At 35.0% G+C, this 26,363-nt stretch overlaps 2 protein-coding genes across 3 annotated transcripts in view; both read right to left on the bottom strand.

Moving 5' to 3' along the window:
- cubn (cubilin (intrinsic factor-cobalamin receptor)) overlaps positions 1-26,363 on the bottom strand; it is a 226,603-nt gene that overhangs the window by 6,916 nt on the left and 193,324 nt on the right. The window lies entirely within an intron of this gene.
- The window catches only part of LOC128013644 (matrix metalloproteinase-16-like), a 58,910-nt gene that overhangs the window by 15,625 nt on the left and 16,922 nt on the right, over positions 1-26,363 (bottom strand). The window contains exons 2-7 of one of the 2 annotated variants that reach the window (XM_052596763.1): positions 26,324-26,363; positions 25,195-25,209; positions 24,711-24,833; positions 18,419-18,723; positions 6,183-6,344; positions 3,263-3,480 (exon numbers count right to left, since the gene is read on the bottom strand). The exon at positions 26,324-26,363 is cut by the window's right edge and continues 109 nt beyond it. In XM_052596763.1, coding sequence (XP_052452723.1) covers positions 3,263-3,480; positions 6,183-6,344; positions 18,419-18,723; positions 24,711-24,833; positions 25,195-25,209; positions 26,324-26,363 — 863 coding nt within the window. The remainder of the gene's footprint in view (positions 1-3,262; positions 3,481-6,182; positions 6,345-18,418; positions 18,724-24,710; positions 24,834-25,194; positions 25,210-26,323) is intronic. The other variant, XM_052596764.1, reaches the window with a different exon arrangement.

The raw sequence follows: 26,363 nt of genomic DNA, 5'->3' as shown, positions 1-26,363 counted from the left end.
GTATACATTTAAGAAAGATATGTCATGTTTATATATTAAATTATTTATATATAAATTACATGGATATAAATGTATACATATAATGACATGCAAATATTTTTAAAATATACACTGTATGTGTGTGTATATTTCTGTATTTATGTATACATAATAGATATACACAGCACACACACATATATTATGTGAACAAGAACTTTTATTTTGGATGCGATTAATCGTGATTAAAGTCACCATGAAACAGAAGCTGTGATTGTCTTTTCTTCTCTGCTGTGACGTATACATCCGAGTGAAATGACATGAGAGGGCGGGACTTGATTTCGTCCTTCGAGAATTGATTGAGAGTATCATTGAAAAGAGTAACGTTGTCGTTAAATCTTAATATCTTTTCAGTGTTAAGGGGTAACATACTCCATCATGACTGGTGTCAGTGCTTTCCCCCTAGTCGTTTATCCCAGTCTTTACCCCTCACGCCAGTAGCTCCGCCCTCACGCCAAGCTTGTGACCTGAAGAGTAGAAGAGTCATTTTGAGGGGGAGGGAAGGTTGTTGTTTTTAATTAAAGATTACGAGGGCACGTGAATTAAAAAAAAATTATGAAGTGCACGGATAAATTATTATTAATAAACACTACAGAGTATTCCATAAAAAAATAAGAATGGTGATTATAATTGTTTGGCATCACTACATTTTTTATATATTAATTTATCGATACTAATCAAGTATTGTAAAATATATAATCTAGTTGATATGTAGGTCAGTTTTATATTTAGTGGTATAGAAACTAAACAAATGTTTATTATTTTCAGACATTTAATTGTCACAATAGTAAATTTGTGTCATTATCATTTGGCTTGTCTCAGCAAATAATGATATGCAAATAAATGTGATTATTAATCAGCATATCATGTAATTAATTTGATTGTTTTTCACATGATTGACAGTCTTACTAATTATATTTAATTCTAGTTCCTGGAAGTTTCTGTTCTCATATTAAACGTTCCCTAATGGTCCCTCTGAGTATTTCTGATTGGTTGTCTGCAGATGAATATATTATCTCTCTCCTCGTCTCTCAGCCAATCAGTTGCCAGTTGCATAAACTTAGCCACAATGTCAACTTCTCAACTTTAAAATAGACCTTTCTACATCTCTATGTAACTGACATAAAGTTTTGACCAGTCTAAAAGAAAACATTGGATGAATAAACAGTCACAGGTTTCCCATCCATAACCGTGAGCTGCCAGTGTGAGGATCTGACACTGATATTACTGTGGCTACGCTTCTGAGCTTAGATGGCAGACTTTAAGCATTTTACTGCACAGAAATATGTTTGTGTTATTGTCTAGCTGTGATGATAGACTACTCCAGTTTACAGCATGCGAGAGAGCGAGCGACTGAGCGGGTAAGTGAGGAAATGTAACAGCATTCATGATAGATTTTGTTTTCCCAGAGGCGTCTGCCGTGAAACTGGGAGTGGAGACCAAATGACAAGATTAGAGCCCAACAAAAACCTCCTTCATGTGGAATATATCTACACGTCAGCATGAGTTTGGCGAATTCAGAAAAAAAGACACATTCTGACAAATGAATTCCAGCTATTTTTACACAGAGAAAAATATACAGAAAAGACTGGCTGTGTGTAAAGTGAGAGCAAAGTAAATCTGTGCTGCAGCCTTCAGAGACGTAAGCTCTGTTTCACAAACACACACAGATCACAACTAGTGGACCCAGTCTTTATTCATATACATCTGAATAAATATGATATTCATAAGTAAGCAAACTATACTTTTTTAGAAGAATTTCCATTGTTAATCTGTTGACTGTGGAAACTTAACACTGGACTTCAAGCAACTTGGACTATGAGCTTCTCCACCCTTCCTCCAGACTCTAGGACCTTGGTTTCCAAATGAAACTTGCTCTCATCTGATAGAGGACTTTGGACCACTGGACAACAGTCCAGTTCTTCTTCTCCTGAGCCCAGGTAAGACACCTCTGACGTTGTCTATGCAGGCTTCTGAACTGAGCACTGATAACAACTTGGGTTGTCCTTGTCCTCTTTAGTCTGGATGACATGGTGTCCCAGTTTTCCAAAAAGAACTTCAAATTTTGATTCGTCCGACCACAGAATAGATTTCCACTTTGCCACAGTCCATTTTAAATGAGCCCTGGCCCAGATAAAACACCTGTGCTTTTGGATCATGCTTAGATATGGCTTCTTTTTTGACCTATAGAGTTAAAGCTGGCAACGTGAATGGCACGGTGGATTGTGTTCACCGACAATGTTTTCTGGAAGTATTCCTGAGGTCATGTTGTGAAGTTTATGAGATTCGTAAATTATTCCATTCCTTTTTTACTCAAAATTTGGACAGTGTCCCAACCTTTTTGGAATCGGTGTGTGCACGAGTTTCGAAAAACAAAAAAAAGTTCTACATTTGAGTCGAATAACTGAAATAAATGAACTTTTCCACGAGACTCTAATTTATTGAGATGCACCTCTATGTATCTATTTTAAAGTAATATTTGCGCTACTTGTGAAATTTTTTAAGATGCATAGGAGATGCAAATCTAACAGTAGACCAATAATAATAACACCAATGCTTTGTCAATGTAATTCAATACTGATCCTTGTGAAAACGCTTAAGAAGCCTTCTGTTGCTATGGCTACTTTTGTATGTAAGAGTATATTTGGCACCATGTGCATTCTGATTAACTTTTGATTACATAATATTACACAACATTACACAAAACGGCTGTTTCCTAAGTAGAACTTATCTTCCTTCTATGAGCCTCCCTTTATCTTTCCCTCACTGGTGAGGTTGAAGCTTTCATTAGTAGGGTCAGAGCTCTATAATCCGCACCCTGCCATCCATACAGTGATTGCTAACCCTCAGCTATCCTGATACACTCAACTATCACACTGGAGGGTTACGGACTCATTGAAGGCATCTCTCAGGTTCAGCGAGCAAAGAAATGCTCATTGGCTTTGACTAATAGGCCACTTTCCTTTAGTACAAGCGCTGAGGGAACAAAGAGAAAACACCCACACACAGGGAGGCGTAACGCTGGCTGAAATGCTTCCTGCGGCCGCCACGTGTGTGTGTGTGTCTTTGTCAGCTGAAGCTGCCAGCGCTCTAAACACAGCATTGAAGTGGCAGTTATGAGACCATTCGTTTGAAATGAGCTTGTTTCATATTGTAATTAAGACATATGAATCTGTTTGTTTTGTGGATTTCTGACAGGCACTGAATGCCTCATTCGTTGGCTTACCTTGAAGACAAACATCTCTCTCCTGAGGATGGCTAGAGTGTTGAAGTCGCCGTCACAGATGTCTGGCTTGGCGTTGGGGTGCATCGGTTTGTCGCCGGTCGGTATTCGTGGGGGTCGCGTCTGCCTGTCGTTTTTGCGTGGATCTGCGGGAGGGTGCGAGCGGGCTGGTGGGATTGTTGGTAGGGGTCTCGTGGGCTGGGGAAGTTTATCTGGAGGTCCTGAAGAGAGGGAGAGAGATAACGGTTATGAAACACTAAATGTTTTCCAGTTTTTAATGATTTATGTTTATCACAATTAGGGTGGTTGTGGTCAAAAACCTCCTCATAAATGGCAAAATCTTGTCGCATAATGCAATCTAAATTCAATATTTATGTGCCATTAGCTTTACAATAGTAAATAGCCTACATTTAAGCTAATGCACTACACTATTTTCGGAATAATACATTTTTAGGAATAATACATTTAATGATTCTTTAAATATTGTGTTTTCTCATGATGCGGTTTTATTATATTTTATAAAAGCAAGCTTAAAGGGGTTTTAGAGGCTAAATGCATTGCATACAAATCCCCTTAAACCATTGTACCATGTTTGTTTTATTTCTGTGGACGCTTATATCAAGACATATAAAATAAATAATTCAATAAGTATTTAAATAAAAAAAATTGATAATAATAAAATAAATTAAATAATAATTACATTAATATTAAAAGTATTATTATTATAAATCGTGTATTATAAAAAATAGCCTAACTTTATATTAGTTTATGATTATTGTGTTTATATAAAATGTATAAATACCCCTTACCCCTTATACACTAGTATGCTAATTTATTAAATTTCTGTTGTCACTTTTATAAAGACATATACAAAAAAAAAAATCATTCAATAATTTTTTTTTAAAAGTACTTTTATTATAAATCTTATATTACAAAAAAAAAATCACCTTATTTAAATATTTTTCATAAATTATATTAGATTTTATTTATATTATAGTATATGTTACAATTAGTGTACCAATTTTTAAGTTATATATTTCAGTAGCCTAACCTCGGATCAGTTTATGAATATGTTGTTAATATAACACTTTTAAAATTGATTACATGTGTATATCAGCGATCTTGCTTTGATTGCTCACCCCCAACAAGTTTTGTCATTTTGTCATGTTTTTACATTTAAATGATATTGTGTGTGTGTGTGTGTGTGTGTGTATGTGTGTGTATGTATATATATATATATATATATATATATATATATATATATATATACATATAGTATAAAAAAGTGCTATCATGAGCTCTCGCATCAATTACAGTCCAGCATACACCTCCATTATCTGTGGACTCATTATCACAGCACAGCAGACGGCTGACCCGCGCTGAAGAGTTCAAGCTGTTAGCACAATGAACTAAGACGTCAGATTTTTGGAAGAGCCGACGAACGCTACAAGCCTGCAGATCAAGAGGTCAAGAAATCCTCTGTGAGTATGAAAGGATAGGTGATTAAATGGAGGAAATAATGAATGATTTTAAGTATGAATCAGGAAAGGATGGAGGCCTGACAGGATTAGCCCTCTGGAGATGCGAGCGGCCCGCAGAACCACAGAGAGGAGTGACTGTCAGAAATCAAATCTCCTGAAATAGAGCGAGGATTACAGGCCTTCCCGTTACATAACACAGGGCCAACGAAACCGAGATCTGCTCTGGTGAGGGTGATGGATATTGAGAGAACGTGGTCGGGAATGTGTGTGTGATACATAAGATGTACGAGTATCTCCACCCTCAGCGGTCTCATCCTGTGTCAGGAGGAGGAAAGAGGAAGACCAAAGGGACGGACGTTGGATGGGGTCCAGGAAAGAGGATCTGAACATCTCAGGAACATGCGTTTTAGTGTTTTTCTGGATGGGGGTGGAGGAGCAGAGGGAAACATAAAGCAGTAGATTTTTACATTTTATAAGAAAAGCGTGAATGGTTGCCAGGGTGTGGCTATGTGGTTGCTAAGGGGGTTCTGATTTGAGCTACACACTGAGGTTTAATATTTAGTGTTACACTGTAAAAAAAAATAAAATAAAAAAATAAATAGTAACTATGCAAACTTGTTTATGCCATGAAACAATAAATAAATAAATTAGGCAACTGCAACTTTTTAAAATTAATTTTATCTTGACTTTTTTATATATTTAAAGTTTATATCTCAAAATTGACTTTTGTCTCACAATTCTAAAAAAATAAATCAATCTTATTTTTAATAGGTCTTCACTTACAGGTTCTTGGTTGCACAACTAAACAGCATAAGACTGATGTCTTCACTTTCAGGTCAAGACGTCATCAATCAAATGCTCACCAGCCAATGAGAATGCACCGCTGCTAGACCCGCCCCCATGAGGAATTTGTGCCATAATCACGAACAAAAACTCAGTTAGCGTAAATGAAGACTTTAGAAGCGTTATATAATTTGGAGGCAAATTTTTATTATTATTATTTATTTTTTTTTTTTTTGCTGTTTTAAAATATATTTAATTCATTTTCTTTGTTACATTCAGAATTAAAGATCAAAATCTAATTCCATAAATTCTGAGGAGAAGAAAAAACTTTAAATTGTGACACATAAACTCAGAAGTAAAAGATGTAATTGTCAGATCTAAACTCTGAATTCTGAGGAAAAACCTTAGAATTGTGAGATAAAAAGTTGAATTTTACCCATTTTTTATTATTTTATTGTGCGGTGGAAAAAACTTTCATGAATAATGAAATGAAAATGAAATGAAATAAAAACAATAAAATAAAAACCAGACTGAAATAGCATTTTATTGTGAAACATACTCCAATAATCTGTTTTACTTCGAAAAAACATGTTTTTTTTTTTTTTTTTCAGTGCAGAAAAAGTGCATAGTGAATTGAATGAGTTCTGTGTGAATCTTACCGTAGATCTTCTGGATGCCCTGCAGATCGTCATGTGGCAGTCTGAAGTTCTCTGTGTCCATGTACTGGTAGAAGGGGGCCATGATGGCAGTTGGGTCGTTGGAGTGCTCCAGGCCTAGCGCGTGACCCAGCTCATGTACTGCCACCAGGAAGAGATCGTTCCCTGTACACACAAAACACACACATATCAGTTAGTTAAACACTGAGACACACTGCAGCACACATACAACCATTTAAATCACTGTAAACTATTAAAATGAAAGTACCACATCTGGGTTAAGATGCCATTAAAAGTCTCCGATGACCCTTTTTTGAGTTGTTGGCACTTTTTAGTCAACCATGTTAACCATGTGTTCTGATTCCCAAACCAATGATTCATATGAGTTGATTTATTTGAGGGAATCAAACGCTCTTGAGTCGTTTTAGTAAATTTAATAAATCAGAAACATAGTGTGAGCTTTGTAGTCTGATTCTCAAACGAACAAGTCTTAACGAGCCATCTCTCTTTTTTTTGTGAATCAGAATAAACAAATGATTCTTATGAAGAGTCCTTTTTCAGTGTATCAAAACAAAACAATTTTTACAAACTGGTTCTTTTTTAGTTTATAGAGTTTAAAACAATACAGTGTGACCACTGTAGTCCCGTTCCCAAATAAACAACTCTTAAAAGCCATATTTATGTGAATTAAAATGTACAAATGATACTTGAAAGCTATCTTTTGTGAATCAAAACAAACACGATTCTTATGTGCTGGTTCTTAATATCTAAAGTCACTTTTATCCAAAGTTGCTAAATCAATGTGAATGTAAATATTATTTTTTTTGTGAATGAAAGCAGACAAATTACTCTTTAGTTGGTTCCTTTTTTTCTCTCAAAGCAAACAAATCATTCTTATGAAATGGTTGGTAGCAAATTTAACCAAAAACAAACCAATGACTTTTATTGGCTGGTTCTTTTTAGTGAATCAAAATGAATGAATGACTCTTATGAGCTGATTGTTTTTAGTGAGTCAAAAATATACTGTTCGTCCGTTTCTGTCTTTTTTTTCAGGACCCAGTATACCAACATTTTTCTTTTTGCAGAATATCCTTAAACAGTATTATTTCCGAATTAGTTTTGAGCAGTAATGAGGATCCATTCATATTGTTATATAACATATACTGAATCATGAGACATATATATGTACCCAGCCAGTGCTAGTTCGCACATGAGCTCTAAAAGAAAGAATTCCTCCAAATTTACAGCAAATGTGTCAAAGCGCATAATGATATGTCAGAATCAAAGCTGCTGTCTGCCTGTGTGCGTGTGGTTGTTTGTGTGCCTAATTGTAATCCATCTCTGTTTCCACTCCAGAATCCCTCATCCAGAGTAACCACAGCTACTGCTGGGATTCATTACAGAACGAACCCTGTCACTACACACTCTCACATCAAACATCCACGCAGAGCATCTTCCCTCTGTGCACAAATGGAAAACCCCACCCAATTCGCCATGTGATGGTTTGGAGCGGGACTTTACGCCACAGGCCAGAAAACAGTCCAAACACCAAAGGAAGGCAGACATTATGAGACGGTTAATGTGAACCGCAGAGGACAGAGCGACCATGAAGGCCACATCAGCAGCTACAAACCGACATCTGTCTTTTCTCTTCTCCTGTATTTATGACTCACTCTGTCTCTCTATCTTTCCCTCTTTTATCTGCCTGCACCAATGAATCTGACACATTTTTTATTCAGTCTACTTGTGTTTTGTGTAAAATGCTTGGCGCAGGAGACGCAGATCAAATGACGCGTTTTGCATTCCTGGATATTTCGGTCTATTTCTGCACATGGAACATCACCCTGGAGGATTTGCCAGCTAGCTGATGGCTGACGGCTCCGAAACGCTCTAAATTACACAATTGACCAAACGCTACTGAGCAAACAAAACACATGAGACCAGTTACAGTTCTGTTATCAGAGAAAAAATATTGGTTTGGTAGGGTATTAGAAGGAAACAAACTGTACGTACAGTACACAACACAAGCGTTATTAAGAATTTACGAGTAAAGGGACAGCGGGAGTGCTAGAGCGAGATCTGAAGAGACTTTGTAGGAAATTGGGCTGCATTGGAACTGTCTGAAATTAGAGAGATCACTAGTAGTATTTTTCAAAAGTTTTTCTGCATAAATCATCTCGTTGTTTACACCACAGTCATACAGTATATGACACCGAAATCCTAGACTTAAATATAAAGAGGGATCAGAGCAATCTACAGCCATCTGGGCTCTTTTAATTAAAGAGATAGTTCACCCATAAACTGTTTTCCAAGGAAAAGATGACAGAATTTTCATTTTTGGGTGAAATGTCCCTTTTAGGCAGGGTGTAGCAACCCAGCAACCACATGGCAACATGCTAGCATCCACATAGTCATGGCCACCCCAAAGCAGGCAAAACACCATTTATATTTTGTCATAAAATGTAAAAATGTAGTTAATTTAAGCTGTCTCCACTGAAAAAGAGGATAAAACTAGTGCAAGATAGAGAGATTAATCAAAAACATTTGAGCATTCCCAAACAATGACTCTTACGAGTCAATCTGTGAATCAAAAACAGCGCAGCTAGTGTATTTTAGTGCAAGAGCGGTATCGTTAAATTCCCAAATGATTGAATCCGGTTTAAATGAGCCAGTTTGTTTTAGTGAATCAGAAAGAGTGCAACCAGCGTTGTCTGATTCACAAATTAACAACACAACTGATTCTTAGGAACTAGCTCTTTTTCAATGAATCAAAACAAACAAATACCCCAAAATGAAATGTACGTATTATGTAGAAAATAGTAAGTGCTATGCATTTGGAACAAACTGAGGATGGCTTAATGGTGACAGAATCATCCACTATCCACATGGAAAAATTATAATAACTTCAAGCACTTAGATCTTAGCAATCATTTAGCCTTAACTTTTTATTTTTATTATATATATATATATATATATATATATATATATATATATATATATATATATATATATATATATATATATATCAGGGTCTTGGGTCTTGCGTAAGAGTCATGCCGGTTCAAACATAGCTGTTCTGGATTAAACTTCAGCAGGAGTTCTCTCGAGAGAACCGCAGTGCTGGGCCTGAATACATATATATATATATATATATATATATATATATATATATATATATATATATATATATATATGTATTCAGGCCCAGCACTGCGGTTCTCTCGAGATGCTCCTGCTGAAGTTTAATCCAGAACAGCTATGTTTGAACCGGCATGACTCTTACGCAAGACCCAAGACCCTGATTAATTAGCAGGCAGCTGAAAGGCAAGTTCAGGGGAATAAAAGCAAAGTGATGGGAAACAAAAATGGGAAATGGACATGAAAAGACTTTACTCAATTTGTCAAGTCCATTGACCTCAATCTGGGAATTACCTTTCCTTATATACAATGGTATTTACACAGAGCTTCAAAGTTCTTAAAAGAATAAAATGATTTTACCTTTAAATGTCCAATGAGACATGTTAATACCATGCTACTTTAATGTATACATATGTACTAAATGATTACCATATTTATTTACATGGAACTCATAGGTCTTTAAATAAATATGATTTTGAGACGGTAAATGTCCAAAAAGCAAGGTAATAGTGTGGTACTTTCATATATATCATGATACTGAATAAATTCCATGGTTTTCCAAAATGTAAAAAAAAACATGGTTTTAATATATGGCTTAATTAAATTCAAATTTAAGTACCATTGTATTTATATGGTACTCAAAGTAACTTAAATAATACTGTGGTATTACCATAGTAAATGTCCAATGACACATGGCAACGCTATTGATGGTACTGAATGATTTCCACATATTAAGATATCATGGTACTCTAAGGTGTAGCAAAAATACTTAAAAAATACCGTGATTTTACCACGATATAAGCTTGCAACAAGCACAAAGGTACTTTGGAGACATTTAGCATAACTGAACGGTGAATATTCTTGGAAGTACCTTGGAACAGCATGTAAAAACCATGGTACTAAGCCAAGTTTCCAAGTACCATAATATTATTATATATCTCTGCACCATACTACCCTAGTGCATTTTTGTAAGCTAATAAAAAATAAACAAAAATACATTATTAATGCCATTGTAATACCATAGTACACATTTTTGTGTGGGATAGAAACACAAAAGTTGGTAAATGTGTCCCATCATGCAGGAGAGAATAAGTAAAATGTTCCCCTCTCTCTTTTCTCTCTCTCTCTCTCTCTCTCTCTCTCTCTCTCTAACACACACACCTTCTCTCTAATTGTCAGTTTCACTTCTAGTCCAATGAGCGATGTCTTTTTAATCCGCACTATGAACTTCCTACTCACACGGCCCTGACACACACACACACACACACACACACACACACACACACACACACACACACACACACACACACGACTCCAGAGACCTGGGCTCTGATTACAGATGATGGATCCATCCGCTTAATTTCAAACACGAGATGGGAAATATCGAAGTGGATCATCCCACACCGCTGATTGACAAGCGTTTCTGCCACGTGCAACGCCAGGAAATTATTTTCATGACAGCGAACGGCTTGATGGACGTCAAAGGATATGACATCACTCAGTGTTTCTCAAGGGAATGGCGAGCAATTTGAAAGCCAAGAACGTGTGAATGCGTTTGAACATTTGTGACGCGGAGGCACCAGGCATCTTCAAAACACACAAAGACATCAGTCAGGATACCCTCGGGTCACGTTACACCCTTCTTATATCCCATTCGGATATCCTCTCTGCTGGAGGACAAACGTCCTGTTCAACTAAAGATGGAAAGCACTGCTTTAAGAGGACAAGAACTCTATTTCATTAATTTACCTCCGTTAGTGCCTTCCTCTTTCTAGCCTGGCTATTACAATGCTAAATCTGTTTCTACACTGGTGTAAAGCTATCGGTGGCCCACACTTACAGCCTTGTCAACAGGATTTTAGTGAAAACAGTAAACGCCTGAGGCATACAGGTCTCTTTGAGAGAAATACTTTTCCTTTCTTTTAAAGTGAGCTGCGTTTGATTTTCCCCTACAATTTTTTCCTTCTGCGCAATAAGCTTTTGCGGTAGTATCTATTATATCATCACATCACATGGAGATCATGAACAAAACTGTGTGAAACTGTTATAAAGGTGTGAATGTTTGACTAACTTCAGCCTGTTTGATGAGTTGCTGTTGGCTTTAGCAAATTCGGCCTTTCCACTACATATTTTTGACATTATGTGTAGCGGAAAGGCTAAATTATAGTACAAAATAGCACAGACCAGTGGTTCTCAACCTTATTAAAAGAGCGTTATACACTATGCATCTATATTTACACTTTCTATACACAATATACTCAGCTTTGTAGTGTATGAATTTTATATGGTTATTTTGTCATCTCTTATATCTATCATACTGTATATTTGAAAAAAAAAAAATTATGGAAAATATTTATTTTTTTCCACCTCAACAAGAATTGTTTTTAATGAGAGAACTTAACGTTTGACAAACTTCTGAAATCACAAAATGAATCGTGGTTAAATTACATATATAACTTGTAAAGATAAATGCTTCAAGGCCAACTGGGCTTCCTGCATGTTTTAACATTTAAAAATGTACAATAATATTAGTAAATAAATAAGAGTGTTGCATGAGTATTGCATGTTTTTGTTTTGTTTTGTTTTTTTGCATTTTTTTATTAACTCTGTTATTTTATTAATATTATTGTTTTACTTATTACTTATAATGTTATTTTTTTATATAAAATTTGTATAAATTGCTGTGAAATATTACAATAGTAATAGTAATATATATATATATATATATATATTGTTCTTTAATTTTACTAGTAATAATTATTATTATGTATTTATATTATATTATATATTATACATTTGTAGTTAATAAATAAATAAATAAAAAAACTAGACAAGTGCAGAGCTCTCTTATTTTTCCCCACAGATTATAATTGGTCCATTCTGATCAGTGTTGAGAAAAGTAGCTTGTACCATTCAGCAAGACTTGCTACGTGCTACTTCAGCAGCTGTGTGGAAAATAATTCACACCTGAATAATGAAACTGAAATAACACTATATTGAAAACACACAGCAAGTATAAAGGCGTTCCACTAGCTGAGCCTCAAACAATAATGTATACAGAAACACAATAGCAAGACTAAACCTATCTTTGCAGGTGCAGGGCTAGCATTTGATTTGCAGGTGTACTACTAACAACAAAGACCCAAATTTCTTACACACCTGACTCTGAAAATGTTTGTTAAATGAGTTTTAGCAGCATATAAAGTAGGAAATTTGACTAATTGCTGCATTGTTTTAGCTTAAAGTACATCGGTAACTGTTTATGTACAGTACAACTCTCTAGGTGTCATACATGCGCATCTCGCACAAACCTTTGAAAGCTTTTGAAAGTTTCATGCTAATCACTAATCTGTTGCTCTAGTTCCCTTTCTTTATGCACTGCTCTGCTAACCAAATCCATTAGTTTCCAGCAACCCCTTAGCATAACATTGCTATCGCACCTCGCCAACAAACCCTTGCTGACTCTGTACACAGCAAACAGATGTCGCTAAGAACCCAATGCTAACAGTGGAAAAATCATTATGGTGGACAATAAAACAGTGAGCCTAGCAGTTAGCATCATAAAGCACACACAGTTGAACTGCAAATCAGATGACTCCCATATAAAATGCTAATTATGGATGAGAAACATTATTAGTCTTCATTTCAACATGAGTGGTGATGGGAAAGTTGAGAACAAGAGGGCTTTTGTTAGAGCTTCGAGAAGGCCATCGCTGAGTAATTGGATCAGGAATGGAGGACGAGCGAGCGCTGAGTATTCGGATTCCTGGCGTTCTTCTGTTACTCGTGGCTGATTCCAGGAGAGATCAGGTTCAGGTTCATTCTTGGGTGTGAAGAAATGAGCCGGTGCCCATGAACAGATGAAGCATTGTGGAGAGAACAGCTGCTTGGCCATCTCTCTCTCTCTTCATCTGTCCAAACCCCCCTCTCTTCCTCTTGTTCAGCTCTCATGTCTAGACTTACGGCCTTTACTTTGGCTCTACCGTTGCTTTTCCTGTTTCAAATTCAGATCTCTATCCTGACTAATAAATATGCTGACCTTGAACACAAACCATCTTAAAAATGCAGCGCTATTGTAAAATATTTATGCTTGCTCATGGCGAATCATTTGTTTAAAAATATTTAGATTAGTTATAGAACTGAAATCGCAATCAAATCTCAAAAAGGCTGCAATTTCTTTAAATAAATATATGCCCTGCATGTTCTTTTGGATATTATAATCTTTTTAAGATAATTCAAAATGTGGCAACCATCTTCGCAAACTTGTGGATAGAAATGCTTATAAGACAACTGGGCTTCCTTCCTTTTTTAACATTTAAACATGTAAAATAAATAAGACTTATTATAAAATATTATTTATTTTTAGTATAATTTGTATTGATTTTATTATTATTATTATTATTATTACTATTTTATTTATTATTATTATTAATAATAATAATAAACAGTTTCATTAAACTATTTTATTTTGCAGTGAAATATTGCAATAGTAATATATCTTAGTTTGTTATAACTGTAGTAATAAAAATTATTATAGAATTATAATTATTGTATAATAGTTATTATAGTTGATAAATATTATTTACATTTTATTTTGCCAAATTGTGCAGCACTACAGACATATTATATTATATTATATTATATTATATTATATTATATTATATTATATTATATTATATTATATTATATTATATCTTTAATTTTTTTGCCAAGTTGCGCAGTACTACAGATCTTTTTTCGCAATCACAATTTTTATCAAAAAATTTGCAATTTGATTTCCCCCCGAATCCTCAGTTCTACTTTAAACCCTATTAAACCTTTTTTTTATGCTACAGACCTTAATGTAACCTTGAAACATGTAGTTTGTTGAGTACACCTGTTACTTCTCTAAGCGATCAGATGTATGATTTTGAACTGGACAACATGCCGAATAGACTTTATTTATGCTTGTCCAGGCCTTTTTTTGTCAGCATCAAATTACATACAGTACAGTATATCCAGTACAACTTAATGAGAATTCATATTTATGAGCTCAATTTGCACTAAATTCACATAAGTTGCTGTAAAACTGCCTTATAAGAAGGAAGACAGAATCCAAGGCACCATTTCAAGACTCCTTTAGTTTAGCAAGCTAACAAGGGATGAATAAAGACACGCTGGTTCTGAATCCGGAGGAAGTAGATTTGAGACGGACACTCACAAGAGAGAGGAGAGATTAAGGACAGTATTTAAACACTCACACACACGTCAAGTTATCCAAGCCTTACTCACAATGCTGTGTGAGGCAAATGTTGAATGGAAAGAGAGGGACAAAGTGAGAGATGCAGAGAGAGAGGCAGGCTGTGCCGGCGGAAGGTGCTGCTGCTATCCACATGGAATGCTAATGCTCCAGTCGGTGGGTGAGAGCCTATTTTGAGAGCAGGCCTGGTGTGTACCAGCGTGAGCCGCTCTCCTTACACATACAGGATATGGATCACATACAGTACAGTCTGCAGGCCATTCTAATCACATATTATTCATTAATGCTAATTCTGACATATACTGTATTATATTATGTGTGTGCTATGGATAAAGTCTCTTTGTCTGAGTATGATGACATCACAGACTGGTCACATGACACGTTGGGTTCCAAACGTTGGAACTTTCATCGTTATGAAGTTTCAAGTGAAGTTTCGAAAAAAAATATTTACATTTCTGTTGAACTATGAAAGCGCAGAATTCTCTTGTCAGCAGTATTTGATGCACTTTGTTTATTCTTCAGTGTTTTTTAAGTGAATTAATGTAGTGATTACGTTTCGATGCCATCAGGAACAAAGCCGCGCATGCATCTGTTTTGCCGTTATAGGAGTTGCCATAGAAATGAATAATTTCAGAGTCTGAGGATGTGAAAAGCTCAGAGTCTCAAGAGTTGTCATCTCATAATTACAGTAATTCTGACGCTACATGAATGGAGCAGTTTCAAGAAAACATTAAATCACATTTGCATTTAACTTCTATAATGCGTTGTATTCATCGGGATTTGATTAGACTGTGAATCACTGGCAAAGATTAGTTGATTTTTCTATATTTTAATTTATTTGACAATTTTGATTTACTTGATATAATATCTATCTATCTATCTATCTATCTATCTATCTATCTATCTATCTATCTATCTATCTATCTATCTATCTATCTATCTATCTATCTATCTATCTTATGATTACTGAGTGAACAAACAACCCACGACTGACCGTCGATTTTAAAAATGTCATTTTGCACATCTTTAATCCCTATTTCTACACACACTCCTCTTTCTTTATGCTGACAGCCCACTGACCGATGTGGATTTGCAATACAAAAGTTCCTCTTCACATTTATTTTATCATCCACCCTTATCTTGCAAGTTATTCTCTTCCAGTAGAGATTGTTCTTTACATAGATGTTAAGATTTTCCTGACACGAGACACGGTTTCATCGGAAATCACTCTCGATTGTTTTTCTAACCTGACAAACCCCATCTCACCCTGATTTGGGTGAGGGAGAGAAAATATCACTCTGGAATTTTAATTTCCTGCATGAGTGCAGCCACGTGAATGTTCCATATTTTCCACTGTAGCCGATGTTATCACATCAACATAAGAGCACGAAAAACGTCAAAATCTGTCGAAATCTGTGTACGCCTGTGCGTACCCCTCTCCGGGGACATTTTGGTGAAAAACAAAACATGCTTATCTTTTCAAGAGCATAATGTGCAGGTATGGTGCCTCTATGAGTAGCTGGAAATAATACAGGTTTTCAAACTAGGGTCTGGAATCTCTGGTATCTATTAAGAAAATGTAATATATATAATGAAAATGTTAATATATATATTTGTAATAATAATATATATTTTTAATGGATGTCAATTAACATGTATAGTATGAATATTAGTTTTATTATTTTTTAACACACCAGAATTGTAGTAAATGTCCAATATAAACTTGAAAAAATGTACAGATGCCATGCTCTGTATTAAAACTTAATCACAATTTTTTTTAAGCAATGTTTCGGTCAATTGAACTTCCTCAGGTATAAATGTTTTAAATAAAATTAAATATAAATTAAATGTTAAATATTTATGTATTACAATTAAATGTGCAATTAATTTAATTAAACAGTTAATTTGGGAAACATCTGTATAATGTCAAACTTAAGATTTTATTTATTTTTATTAAATACAATAAATAAAATAGTTTTTTATGATTTATTTATTGAATGTATTCATATTTGTTTATTTATTATTATTGTATTTAGTTTTGTTCAAATTACAAAAACACAAATTTTTCACAAATGACTTTACAAATGTCTATTTCAGGAAGGGAGATCATATTATTTGGGGGCCTTTGGCTTTAAAAAGTTACAAAAATAAAATAAACCTGTGTTAAGCAATAATAGTAGTGACATCAAACTTTGGATGTTTAAATCAAATTTTTGAATGGTCATCAGTGGAAAAAAATATGCTTCTTGATGGCAGAATGTAATTGTAACAGTAGCTCAGGCTTATATACTGTACGTGTAGGTCCATGTTAGCTAACCTGTTGGTTTGAACCTAACCTTTTGGTTCATCTTAAACCACCTCACCACGATGTCCATAGCAGCAGGGAAGAAGCTACACAGCTTCATCTGTTCACAATTTTGATGCTAAAGTGTAAAGCTGCAGTTGTGAACAAATGGTTTTCTCGCTCTATTCTGTGTATTTCACCTTTATCATCCCAGACAATCTTTCTTTCTCTCATCCTTGAACGAGACCAGGAGATTGTTCCTGTTGTGAGGTCTAACCGCTCTCCTACACACACACACACACACACACACAGTCCCACAGCCCAGCCGTAATGTTCTGTGTCTGTTTCTAAAAACAAGTGGGGTAATAAAAGTGAAAGTAACCTAATTACAGCTTAATTGTGACTTGTTTCTTGTTTCAAATATATCTCACATTTTACATTTTATTTCACAGTATGATGTTATTTGATTTGATTAGAACTCTAATGAAGAAATAGGCTTGCATACTGAAGTGATGAAGTCTGTAAGTAGCAGGTTCATATATAATATTTTTGTAAAGACTTTAAGTCGGCAAACAGGTTTGGGGATGTGATCTTGAAGAGTAAAGCTTCAGGACTATGTGCGATATAGCATATTATGTAGGTGTGGTTGCCAGAACTTTTGAATTGTATAGTCCACTTGAAAAATTGGTTACCCTGGTTAAACTGAAACATCTAAACTAATAGCTACAATTGCATAAAGATTGACAGCACCCTGGCTCCGCCCCCACACCATATAATCTGTGCACATAATATCTTCAGATTCAGAACACTTGGTGTCAGAAGCAGTTTTGCAATTTGCATATTTTAAAGAACTTTTACGTGTGTGTGTGTGTGTGTTTTAATTTTTTGGGGTTTATTTACAGCTGGGCGTTTAGGCTTGTTAGATTTTGGCCCCCAAAAGTTTTAGATTAGCTGGAGAAACAGTTATTTTCCCATACTTAACACATGCTTATTTTGGCATATCTTGGTTAGCTGACTTGCAAACATAGGGATTGTTTGTCAGGCTGGGTTTCTTGTTTTGGGGGGATTTTTTAGAGATCTGGCAACACTGGACAGATACAAGCTGGTCTTGCAGAGACAGACTTTGGCATAATGTTTGACTACACTTGCAGCCTATTCTAGTCAAGACACCACCAAGAGACCATTTGACCAGCATGTCAGTATGTAAAGTGCACAGTTTGTATTTGATTGTACACAGTTTAAGTCATAAATACTGATTATTTCACAGACAGAAAACTAAGCAAAATTAACAGTTATTCTGTTGGATATCTAGTTTCCTTGATGTAAAGTTCCTCAAACAAGTTCCCTAGAACCAGTTCCCATCTCAAAATATCAGTTGCTTTACATTTAATGGTGTGTATATGCTAAAATTGACCAAATACATATACTCTACGTGTAATACTCCATCATTTTCTAGAGCAGTCCAGAAAAGCATAGCTCATGAGGCAAAGTTATTTGTTTTAATGGAGAGAAAGCGCTGAGATTTACGCTCCAATAAAGCTAGGTTTATACGCGACCAATGTAACCAGGTTTACGTACCATCATGGTTAGGGTTCCCCAGAGTCCAGGGCTCATCCGAATCGAAGTGTGTGTCTCCTCCGATCCCCGGACCAGGGAAGTAGGCGTGCGCAAGAAAACCCCCTTCTCCATCGAAGGGGGAGCTATCGCCATGGAAACCTGAGGCAAAAATGATAGTAATATCCACATCTTTCTTGTTGCGCTCCAGGTCGCTGTAGGGCACTGCCTCGAAACGCAGCGGCGTGACGTTCTGCCACACATCGAACGCCCGGCGAATGGCATTGTGGGTCTCCTCCGCTCCCACCTTAGGAGTGACGTTTTTTATACTGGAAAGAAGGTAAGATGACAATCAGAAAGTTTGTATTTTACATCCAATGATCAAATAAACAACGCTGTGTAGCACATAGCTAGCTCTATTGCAGTCAAACGTCCCAATAGAGCTTGCTATTTGCACATTTTTGATCACTTGGTGTTGAATTACATTTTTTTTTTTTTTTATAACTCTCTGAGTTGTTAAATATAATTTTGTTAATTTCAATAAAGCTAATGTATTTTATATAAGTACAATAAATAAAAAGATAATAATAAATTAGTAATAAATACATAATTACTACTTTATTAAGTAATATTACCATCATTTTAGTAAATACTATTACTAAAATTACTGGTTTCACTTTAGTTTAAGGTGTCCTTGTTGCAGTGTAATAATATCTTTAAGTAGGGCTACTGAGTTGTTAATATTAATTAACTACATGTATTTACAATGTGGTTAGGGTTTGGTTTAGGGTTACTTGCATGTAATTATGCATAATGAATTGTTATTATATTAATAATTACATGTAATATGTGTAACACGGACACAATAAAATACATTTCAAAACTAATACAAATGAAGGAAATAAAACAAAGTATGCCATTTTAACTAATTCAAAATATTAATAAATACTGTAATTATATATATATATATATATATATATATATATATATAAGTAAAACTAAAGTAACACTGCGTGGTTGCATTTTTTAATTTGACCAAAATGCATCTTACAGTATAATGCAGCTTAACTTAGATTGTATTTTGAAAGCATTTTCACTTCAAAAATGATTTAAAATGCTGTCTACATATACAGCTCACTGGATTTGGGAACAGAGCAAGTGTATCTCACTCCATGTAATCTTGCAGAAATAAAGAGAAACAGACAAAGAGAGTAAATTAGGAGGAACCACTGCTTCTCCTGCCCCTGCTCCTCTGCTGGAGGTTGAAGCAGGTTTATTTTCTCACTGAGGATTACCAACAGCTCACTGCACAACAAAAGCCACCTGATGTGGGCATATTTTCAAACCTCTTGTTTTTTTTCCGAATTATGTGTATAATCAACGCTATCTCACGGGCAATTCATACGTATTTTACGAGGTGTCTTATTTGTATGAATTTGTACGACCTCACTTGTACGATTTTATAAGATTTGTCTAAACCCCAGTGACGGTTAGGTTTAGGGGCGGGGTTAGGTGTAGGCCATTCGTACAAATTCATACGAATTGTGCAACTCTTAAGATACGTACGATTTGGCAACAATCATATGAATTTGTATGAGTGTGGTCGTACAAATTCGTACAAATAAGACACCTCGTAAAATACGTATGAATTGGCCGTGAGATCGGGTTGGTATAATATGTTTAAAGTGTTTTTAAGCTCTTTACAAAACCACATTTTCTTTAGCCTCTGGACTGAGTTTATGAAGGTTGAAGGATGCTTCTAATACTTCTAATGTACTGTAGTAATGTGTTGGTGTCGGTGTTGAAGAAGCAACTTTAAGACTGTACACTACCTAGAATACAAGCTACGTATAGTTAGTTCAACCACAGTCAAGCTAATGTTTTGAAAAAGTAGGCTACCTGCATGTCATATAGCCACATCTAAATCTTTTGAAATGAACAGGTAAATACTTTCAGATACTCAAATCGAGTAAATAATTTCTTTTTGAACAGCTTAATTTGCAAAAACCTTCCAAACTGATTTACTGGAATTAATAAGATCATCCTAGTTTCAATTGCAGAGTTGTTTTGTTAAAACCAAAAAAATACTAAAATTGTTACTAAAACAACAACAACAACAACAACAACAACCCTAATCTTAACTAAACTTAAAAAAACTAGAAATATTGTCTTGGCAACTAGCTGAAATAAAATAAGTTTAAGTTGATGTGCTAAAATTACTAAAACAGAAACAAAAAGGGCTAAATAAAAATATTTAAAATTAAAAATGTATAAAAATGACAAAATCTAAATCGAAAGAAAATTGCTAAATGTGCACAATTGCACATTCAAAATTTGTTATTTTTATATATATATATATATATATATATATATATATATATATATATTATATATATATGCCTACAGAGTTATTAATATTAATTAACTACGTGTATTTACTATATGGTAAGGATTAGGGTTTGGCTTAGGGTTACTTGCATGTAATTATGCATAATGAATTGTTATTATAATAGTAATTACATGTAACATGTGAAACGGAAGAAATATGAAATTTTTTCTCAATATTTCGAACTCAACTGATTGTAAATATATCTATTGATTTTCACTTTTACTTGACAACATTTAGAACAGAACACAGTCGTGAATAAATCATTATTTTGAGGCAGTTTAATTGAACCGTTTACTGGTTTACAGTTTATCTGAATGATTCATTCACAAAGCAATCAGAAACTAAAGCAGTTGGTCAAAAATCTGACTCACTTTCTGATTCATCTTCTTACACAGACTCTGATGCTTAAGTACATACAATAGCATTTACTGTAAAACTTCTATCTGATATGTTTCCCATGGGTTACTTTAACATTTACTTGCGGTATCTTCATGAGGGTTTCTCTTCTTATACAGGTACTTAAGTATGACTATCAGGTACTACAGCGTAGTGCTTGTGTCTATAATGTATTAGCCAAAACTCTCAATCAACTCAGTAGCAGCTGTTTTCTCAAATGTGCTGAGGAATTTAAATTGTATTAAAGCTGTGCCTCTTCAAATATTTACAAGACATGATATCTCACGGAAACCTAAGCTCTATCTCTATTTGTCTCTCTTATTCCCTCCAGGTGGTGCAGGATGGTGTTTGGATATCATCTGCATACAGTTGTTCTGTCTGTGAATGCAAACTATTAGATCAACATCTGGCTTCCACTGTTCATGTATTTTCTTGTCTTTCTCAGCTGTACTTCCCAGAAATCCTAATCCCGTCTTTGAACTTCATGACCCTTCCGATATTTCTTTTCCTCTTTAGGCTTAGATTTCCAGCTCGGCTGCTGTGAAGGCTGCTTGCTAGAGACGTGTGAGGTGTTTTACAAACCTTCCTGCCATGTTTCTCATCTGTGACATACAGAATTGATTCAGTTAAAAAAAATCACTGAGAAAAAGGAGCATAAATTTGCATCGAGTCTGGATGCCAGAAAGCACTTGGTTGATGACCAGAGCCAGTGGAAATCATTTCTACAGTCTAACCGCGTTAAATCACAACGACAGGTAGGGGTTAAATGTTTGTCAAGAGGGCACAATGGTTATAATTCATAGATCACGTCTTTTGGGGTTTGAACCTGTAACTGTTTGGCTGTCAGCCCAGCTCTTTAACCACAAGGCTACACCACCACCACCAGAAGAAATCTTTCCATTGAAAATCCAACAGCAGGTATATTGTCCACTAAATTAAGCAGGGTTGTGTGCCTTTCAGAATTAAATTGAGGGTATGACAGTTAAGTACTGAAAACGGAATTTTTTTTTCCTTTGTGTTTTTAAAAAGTTTCACGTATAGATGATCAAGTTGTCAAACTGATTTCGGTTCACATGAATCTGCAAAAATGCTGACCAGACCAGTAGTTGGCGATACCACTTTGTAAAGAAATACTTAGACATAGCTACTGAACACATTATTTCACAAATTTTGTATTTTTAGTTAACACAGAGACCGTAATGGTATCGTTTTAAAAAGTTTTCAGGCCGCCAAACTGCAGTTGTCATATAAATGAATGGCCAAAACACGTAATTCTTTTCTTCCATTTTTAGTTGCAAACTGAGTTGTGCAAACACCCCATCAAAATTATTTTCGAAATTCCTACATTTGAATTCAATTTTGAATTGAGGTGGCAAACATCAAGTAGAATTAAAATAAATCAAATGTTGGTTTGTTTAAAAGTTTTAAAAGTCATAGATAAAATTCTAAATATAAACTGATTTAAAAATTAATAAGTATAGATTTATACTATTTACAACTTTACAGATTAAATCGTAAAACCTATAATCTTACTGAATAATACATGCCAGTGCAAAAATAAGTTATAATAATAATAATATTAATAAAGTATATTGATATTTAAATATTACATTATTCAAATTTATAACAAAAATAATTTGTATATAAAATGTTAAATATATATAGAATAGATTAACATGTATATTTGTTCAAAAGTATGCTGGCCTAGTTGACTTCCAATAAAAGAATGAAACATGTTTGCATTTAGTGGTCAATTTTATCAAAAGTGACTTTCAAAAGGGGAACAAAAGCAAACGATTTTCTAAAATTTTTGCCACAAACGTGTTCCACAGAGCTTGTCCTGAACCCTGAGCATCCTTTAAGCCACTAAATTGTGAATTCATATAAGACAATGTTCTTTTCAAAAACACAGGACAGCCTAAACCGGCTTCTGTGCACATTACATATGCTGTTACGACAAAAACTGTGGTATTATATCATCTTAACCCATGTTAACACAAGGGCTCACACGAAAGAGTCACTGAATGCACAACACCTCGCTTTGTTCTTTCAGGTCCTTTGCTGGCGATATTGAAACTATGTCAGTTACGTGAATGACTGTGTGTGTGTCACTGGTTATGAGAACACAGACTGCTTTGAGACCAACTCAATTAGCCCAGACTAAAACACACACATACAGTGATGCTGTTTGTGCTTGTTATAGCTTAAGGATGAGGAGAGGCCTCTGTATGTGTATGAGTTTGTGTGTGTGTGTGTTTGTGTATGTGTGTAAGTACTGCCTACCCATCTGCTCAGCCTGGCTACACACACACACACACACACACCCCTGCCTAAAGCCACCATTCCATTACATAATCATAATCTTTCTCTATCGCTCTCTTTCTTTCTCTCTTTATCAGTAGGCTGTATTGTCATATCAAAAGATGCACTAGTCTTTTGTAATTTCGTCTCGTCCATCAGCTTGCAAAAACACTTTTACTGTACATTAACACAATTAGAGAAGGCCAGGGAGTTTAAAAGAAGAAATGTTAAGCTGGATTTTTTGTTAAAGCACTTACATGAATTATTCAGTAAGAATATTTATTATTTGAGCTGTTCGGCTGTTTAAATCTTCATTCTTAGGTGAGACTGTGTTTCTAGGTGGATAAACTTCTGCTTATGTTCTACAGTGGTGTGAGTTTGTCCGTCACAGCCATCACACAAACCCACCGACACAGTACTGTCAACAGATTATTTTGAGGCGAATGTAACATGGTTATATTTGAATATAGGTCATGCATAAGCTGTGGGATTATCAAAGAAATATTGCATTTATAGAGAGCATCATGTTAGTATAATACATGTAACAGCAATACAAATCACTTGTCGCTAGGTTATATAAGAACAATAACTCATTGTAAGAATGTAGGTCAGAAAAGATGCTGTATATGCCAAAAACAGTTTTCAAATTTATAATAATGTGAATATTTCTGAAGGATCATGTGACACTGAAGACTGGAGTAACGACACTGAATATTCAGCTTCGCATCACAGGAATAAATTAGGTTTAAAATATATTAAAATAGAAAACAGTTACTTTGAATTGCATTAATATTTCATAATATTACTGCTTTTACTGCGTTTTAACAAAATGAAAGTGGCTTTAGTCAGCATAAGAGACTTCTTTTAAAACAAGACATTTATACTTGAGAAACAAAATTGCATAAAATATTAAAACTTGTTTTCAGAGAATATATTTTGAATTAAGTCTGTTTTTCTTACCCCATTGGCAAAAAGTTTTTTTCTTGATTCAAGCATAAACTTCACTATAATGATGTTGGATTTATGCTTAAAAGAAAAGTACGAAAAATACACTTTCTCTGAAATATTTTAAGCAATTTTGCTTCTAAACAAAATGTGTCTTGTTTGGAGGATTTTTACATATTTTACCGGGATTTTTATTGTTTATTTATTTATTTTTTCACAGAAATGCACAAAAATAAATAATTTCATAACACATACACACAAAGTTAGTGTGTTTTCGTAACTCACCTGTATGTGATATGTTTATGTTGCCACTTCTGCCCTGTGAGGGCATAACGTCTTTTTCGGACGCTAAATTTCGAGGCACCGCCGAACTGGTCTGGCACCCCACATCGTGGCTTCTTCATCCAGCTGAGAGAGAAACATAAGTAGATTCATTAATATTTCATTGCTTCTCACTTGTCTGAGCTTCTACACTACACAACACTAAAATGTTCATAGATTAATTGGCATTCTAGAATAACCCCTCAAAATACACAAGGTTTCCATTATATCAACCTGATTAACATCAACTTGTGTATTTAATAGTATAAGATCCACCATGTTTTCAAAGATGAATAGAGAGGCCAAATATCAGCCATTGAATCAACTAATATGACACTGTATGGTTACTGTATTCGTAACAGTGTGTTCCCTTCAATTAGAGTTCACACAGAGATAGAGAAGCCTATACAAGTTCAGAAACAAATGATAAGAGAAGTGTCAGCCTCACCTTATGGTGATATCACTACGCCGAAGCAAAAAGGAAACAAAAAGATCACATAAGAGTTATGACATCACCAGGATCCTAGTGGCCAGATGTTGTACATCAGTGTTTCCCAACCGTTTTAGACGTTTGCAGCCCTTATCAGACAGGTGTGAGTGTCTTTCAATAATGCAAACTAGAAAAATATCTTAAATAAAGGTTCCAAGAGGTTGTTTTTACAGTGATGCCTTAGAAGAACCTTTTCTGGTCCGCCAAAGAACAGTTCTGTTAAGAACTCCACTAAAAAAAAAACCTATTCTGGAATGGAAATATTCCATGGATGTTAAAAGTTCTTCATGGAACCATGGATGCCAATACTTTTTTTGAAGAGTGTGGTTGGGAATCACTGCTATACACCAAATTCAGTATGCATAGACGTACATGAGGAGTTTGTAAAGGCATTTCTTAAAAATCTAATCCGGTAATTCCCCATCCATTACCCTTCTGAAATCAGTTTTCATGTTAGTCCGGGGTGGTTTATGGCGATCTCACTGGTGGTTTAGCAATTTACATTCATACATTTCACATATATTTTAGTCTAAAATGATTTTGCTATAAACTGAAGTCACTTTTGACACCATATGGAATTGAATGCGGCTGAAAACGAGAGTGCGAGGGATAGATTTTACAATGGCACATTCTGTATAAGGGCCCAGATAACTTAATTTTCGCCACTTTCAAAACTGCTTTATGGGGTTTTTAACTACTGAAAGTTTTTCATCCAATGAACAATCAGTATGTTGTTAAACAACAGTGCAATCCACTGACCTTCACAGCCTCATTTTATTCCCTGTCAAAAAATTAAATATATCACTACCCTGATTTAGGTCTATTAGGTCTATTCCCTGGGAACTGAACCCATGACTTTGGCATTACTTATGCAGGTGTTGGTAGAGACAGCTCATGATGGGGAACTAAACATGCTGGCAACCGTCTTTGTTGGTTTTTGCAATGGTAAAGTATGGCCACTAATTTAGTTGTACACAATCAATGATGTTAAAGAGTCTCTGAGAAGAACAACATCATGTGAAACTTCTGTCCCAGAATCAGTCGATATTGGAGCGAGTGGCCGTGTGAGAGTGTAACTGCTACTCACTCAATGGTGTTCTTATCCAGTTCACCGGTGACGTTAAGGC

The sequence above is a fragment of the Carassius gibelio genome, chromosome B24 (genome assembly GCF_023724105.1).
Source record: "Carassius gibelio isolate Cgi1373 ecotype wild population from Czech Republic chromosome B24, carGib1.2-hapl.c, whole genome shotgun sequence".
Classification (NCBI taxonomy): domain Eukaryota; kingdom Metazoa; phylum Chordata; class Actinopteri; order Cypriniformes; family Cyprinidae; genus Carassius; species Carassius gibelio.
Note: the sequence above shows the minus strand (reverse complement) of the source record. Positions and strands in the feature narration are given on the sequence as shown.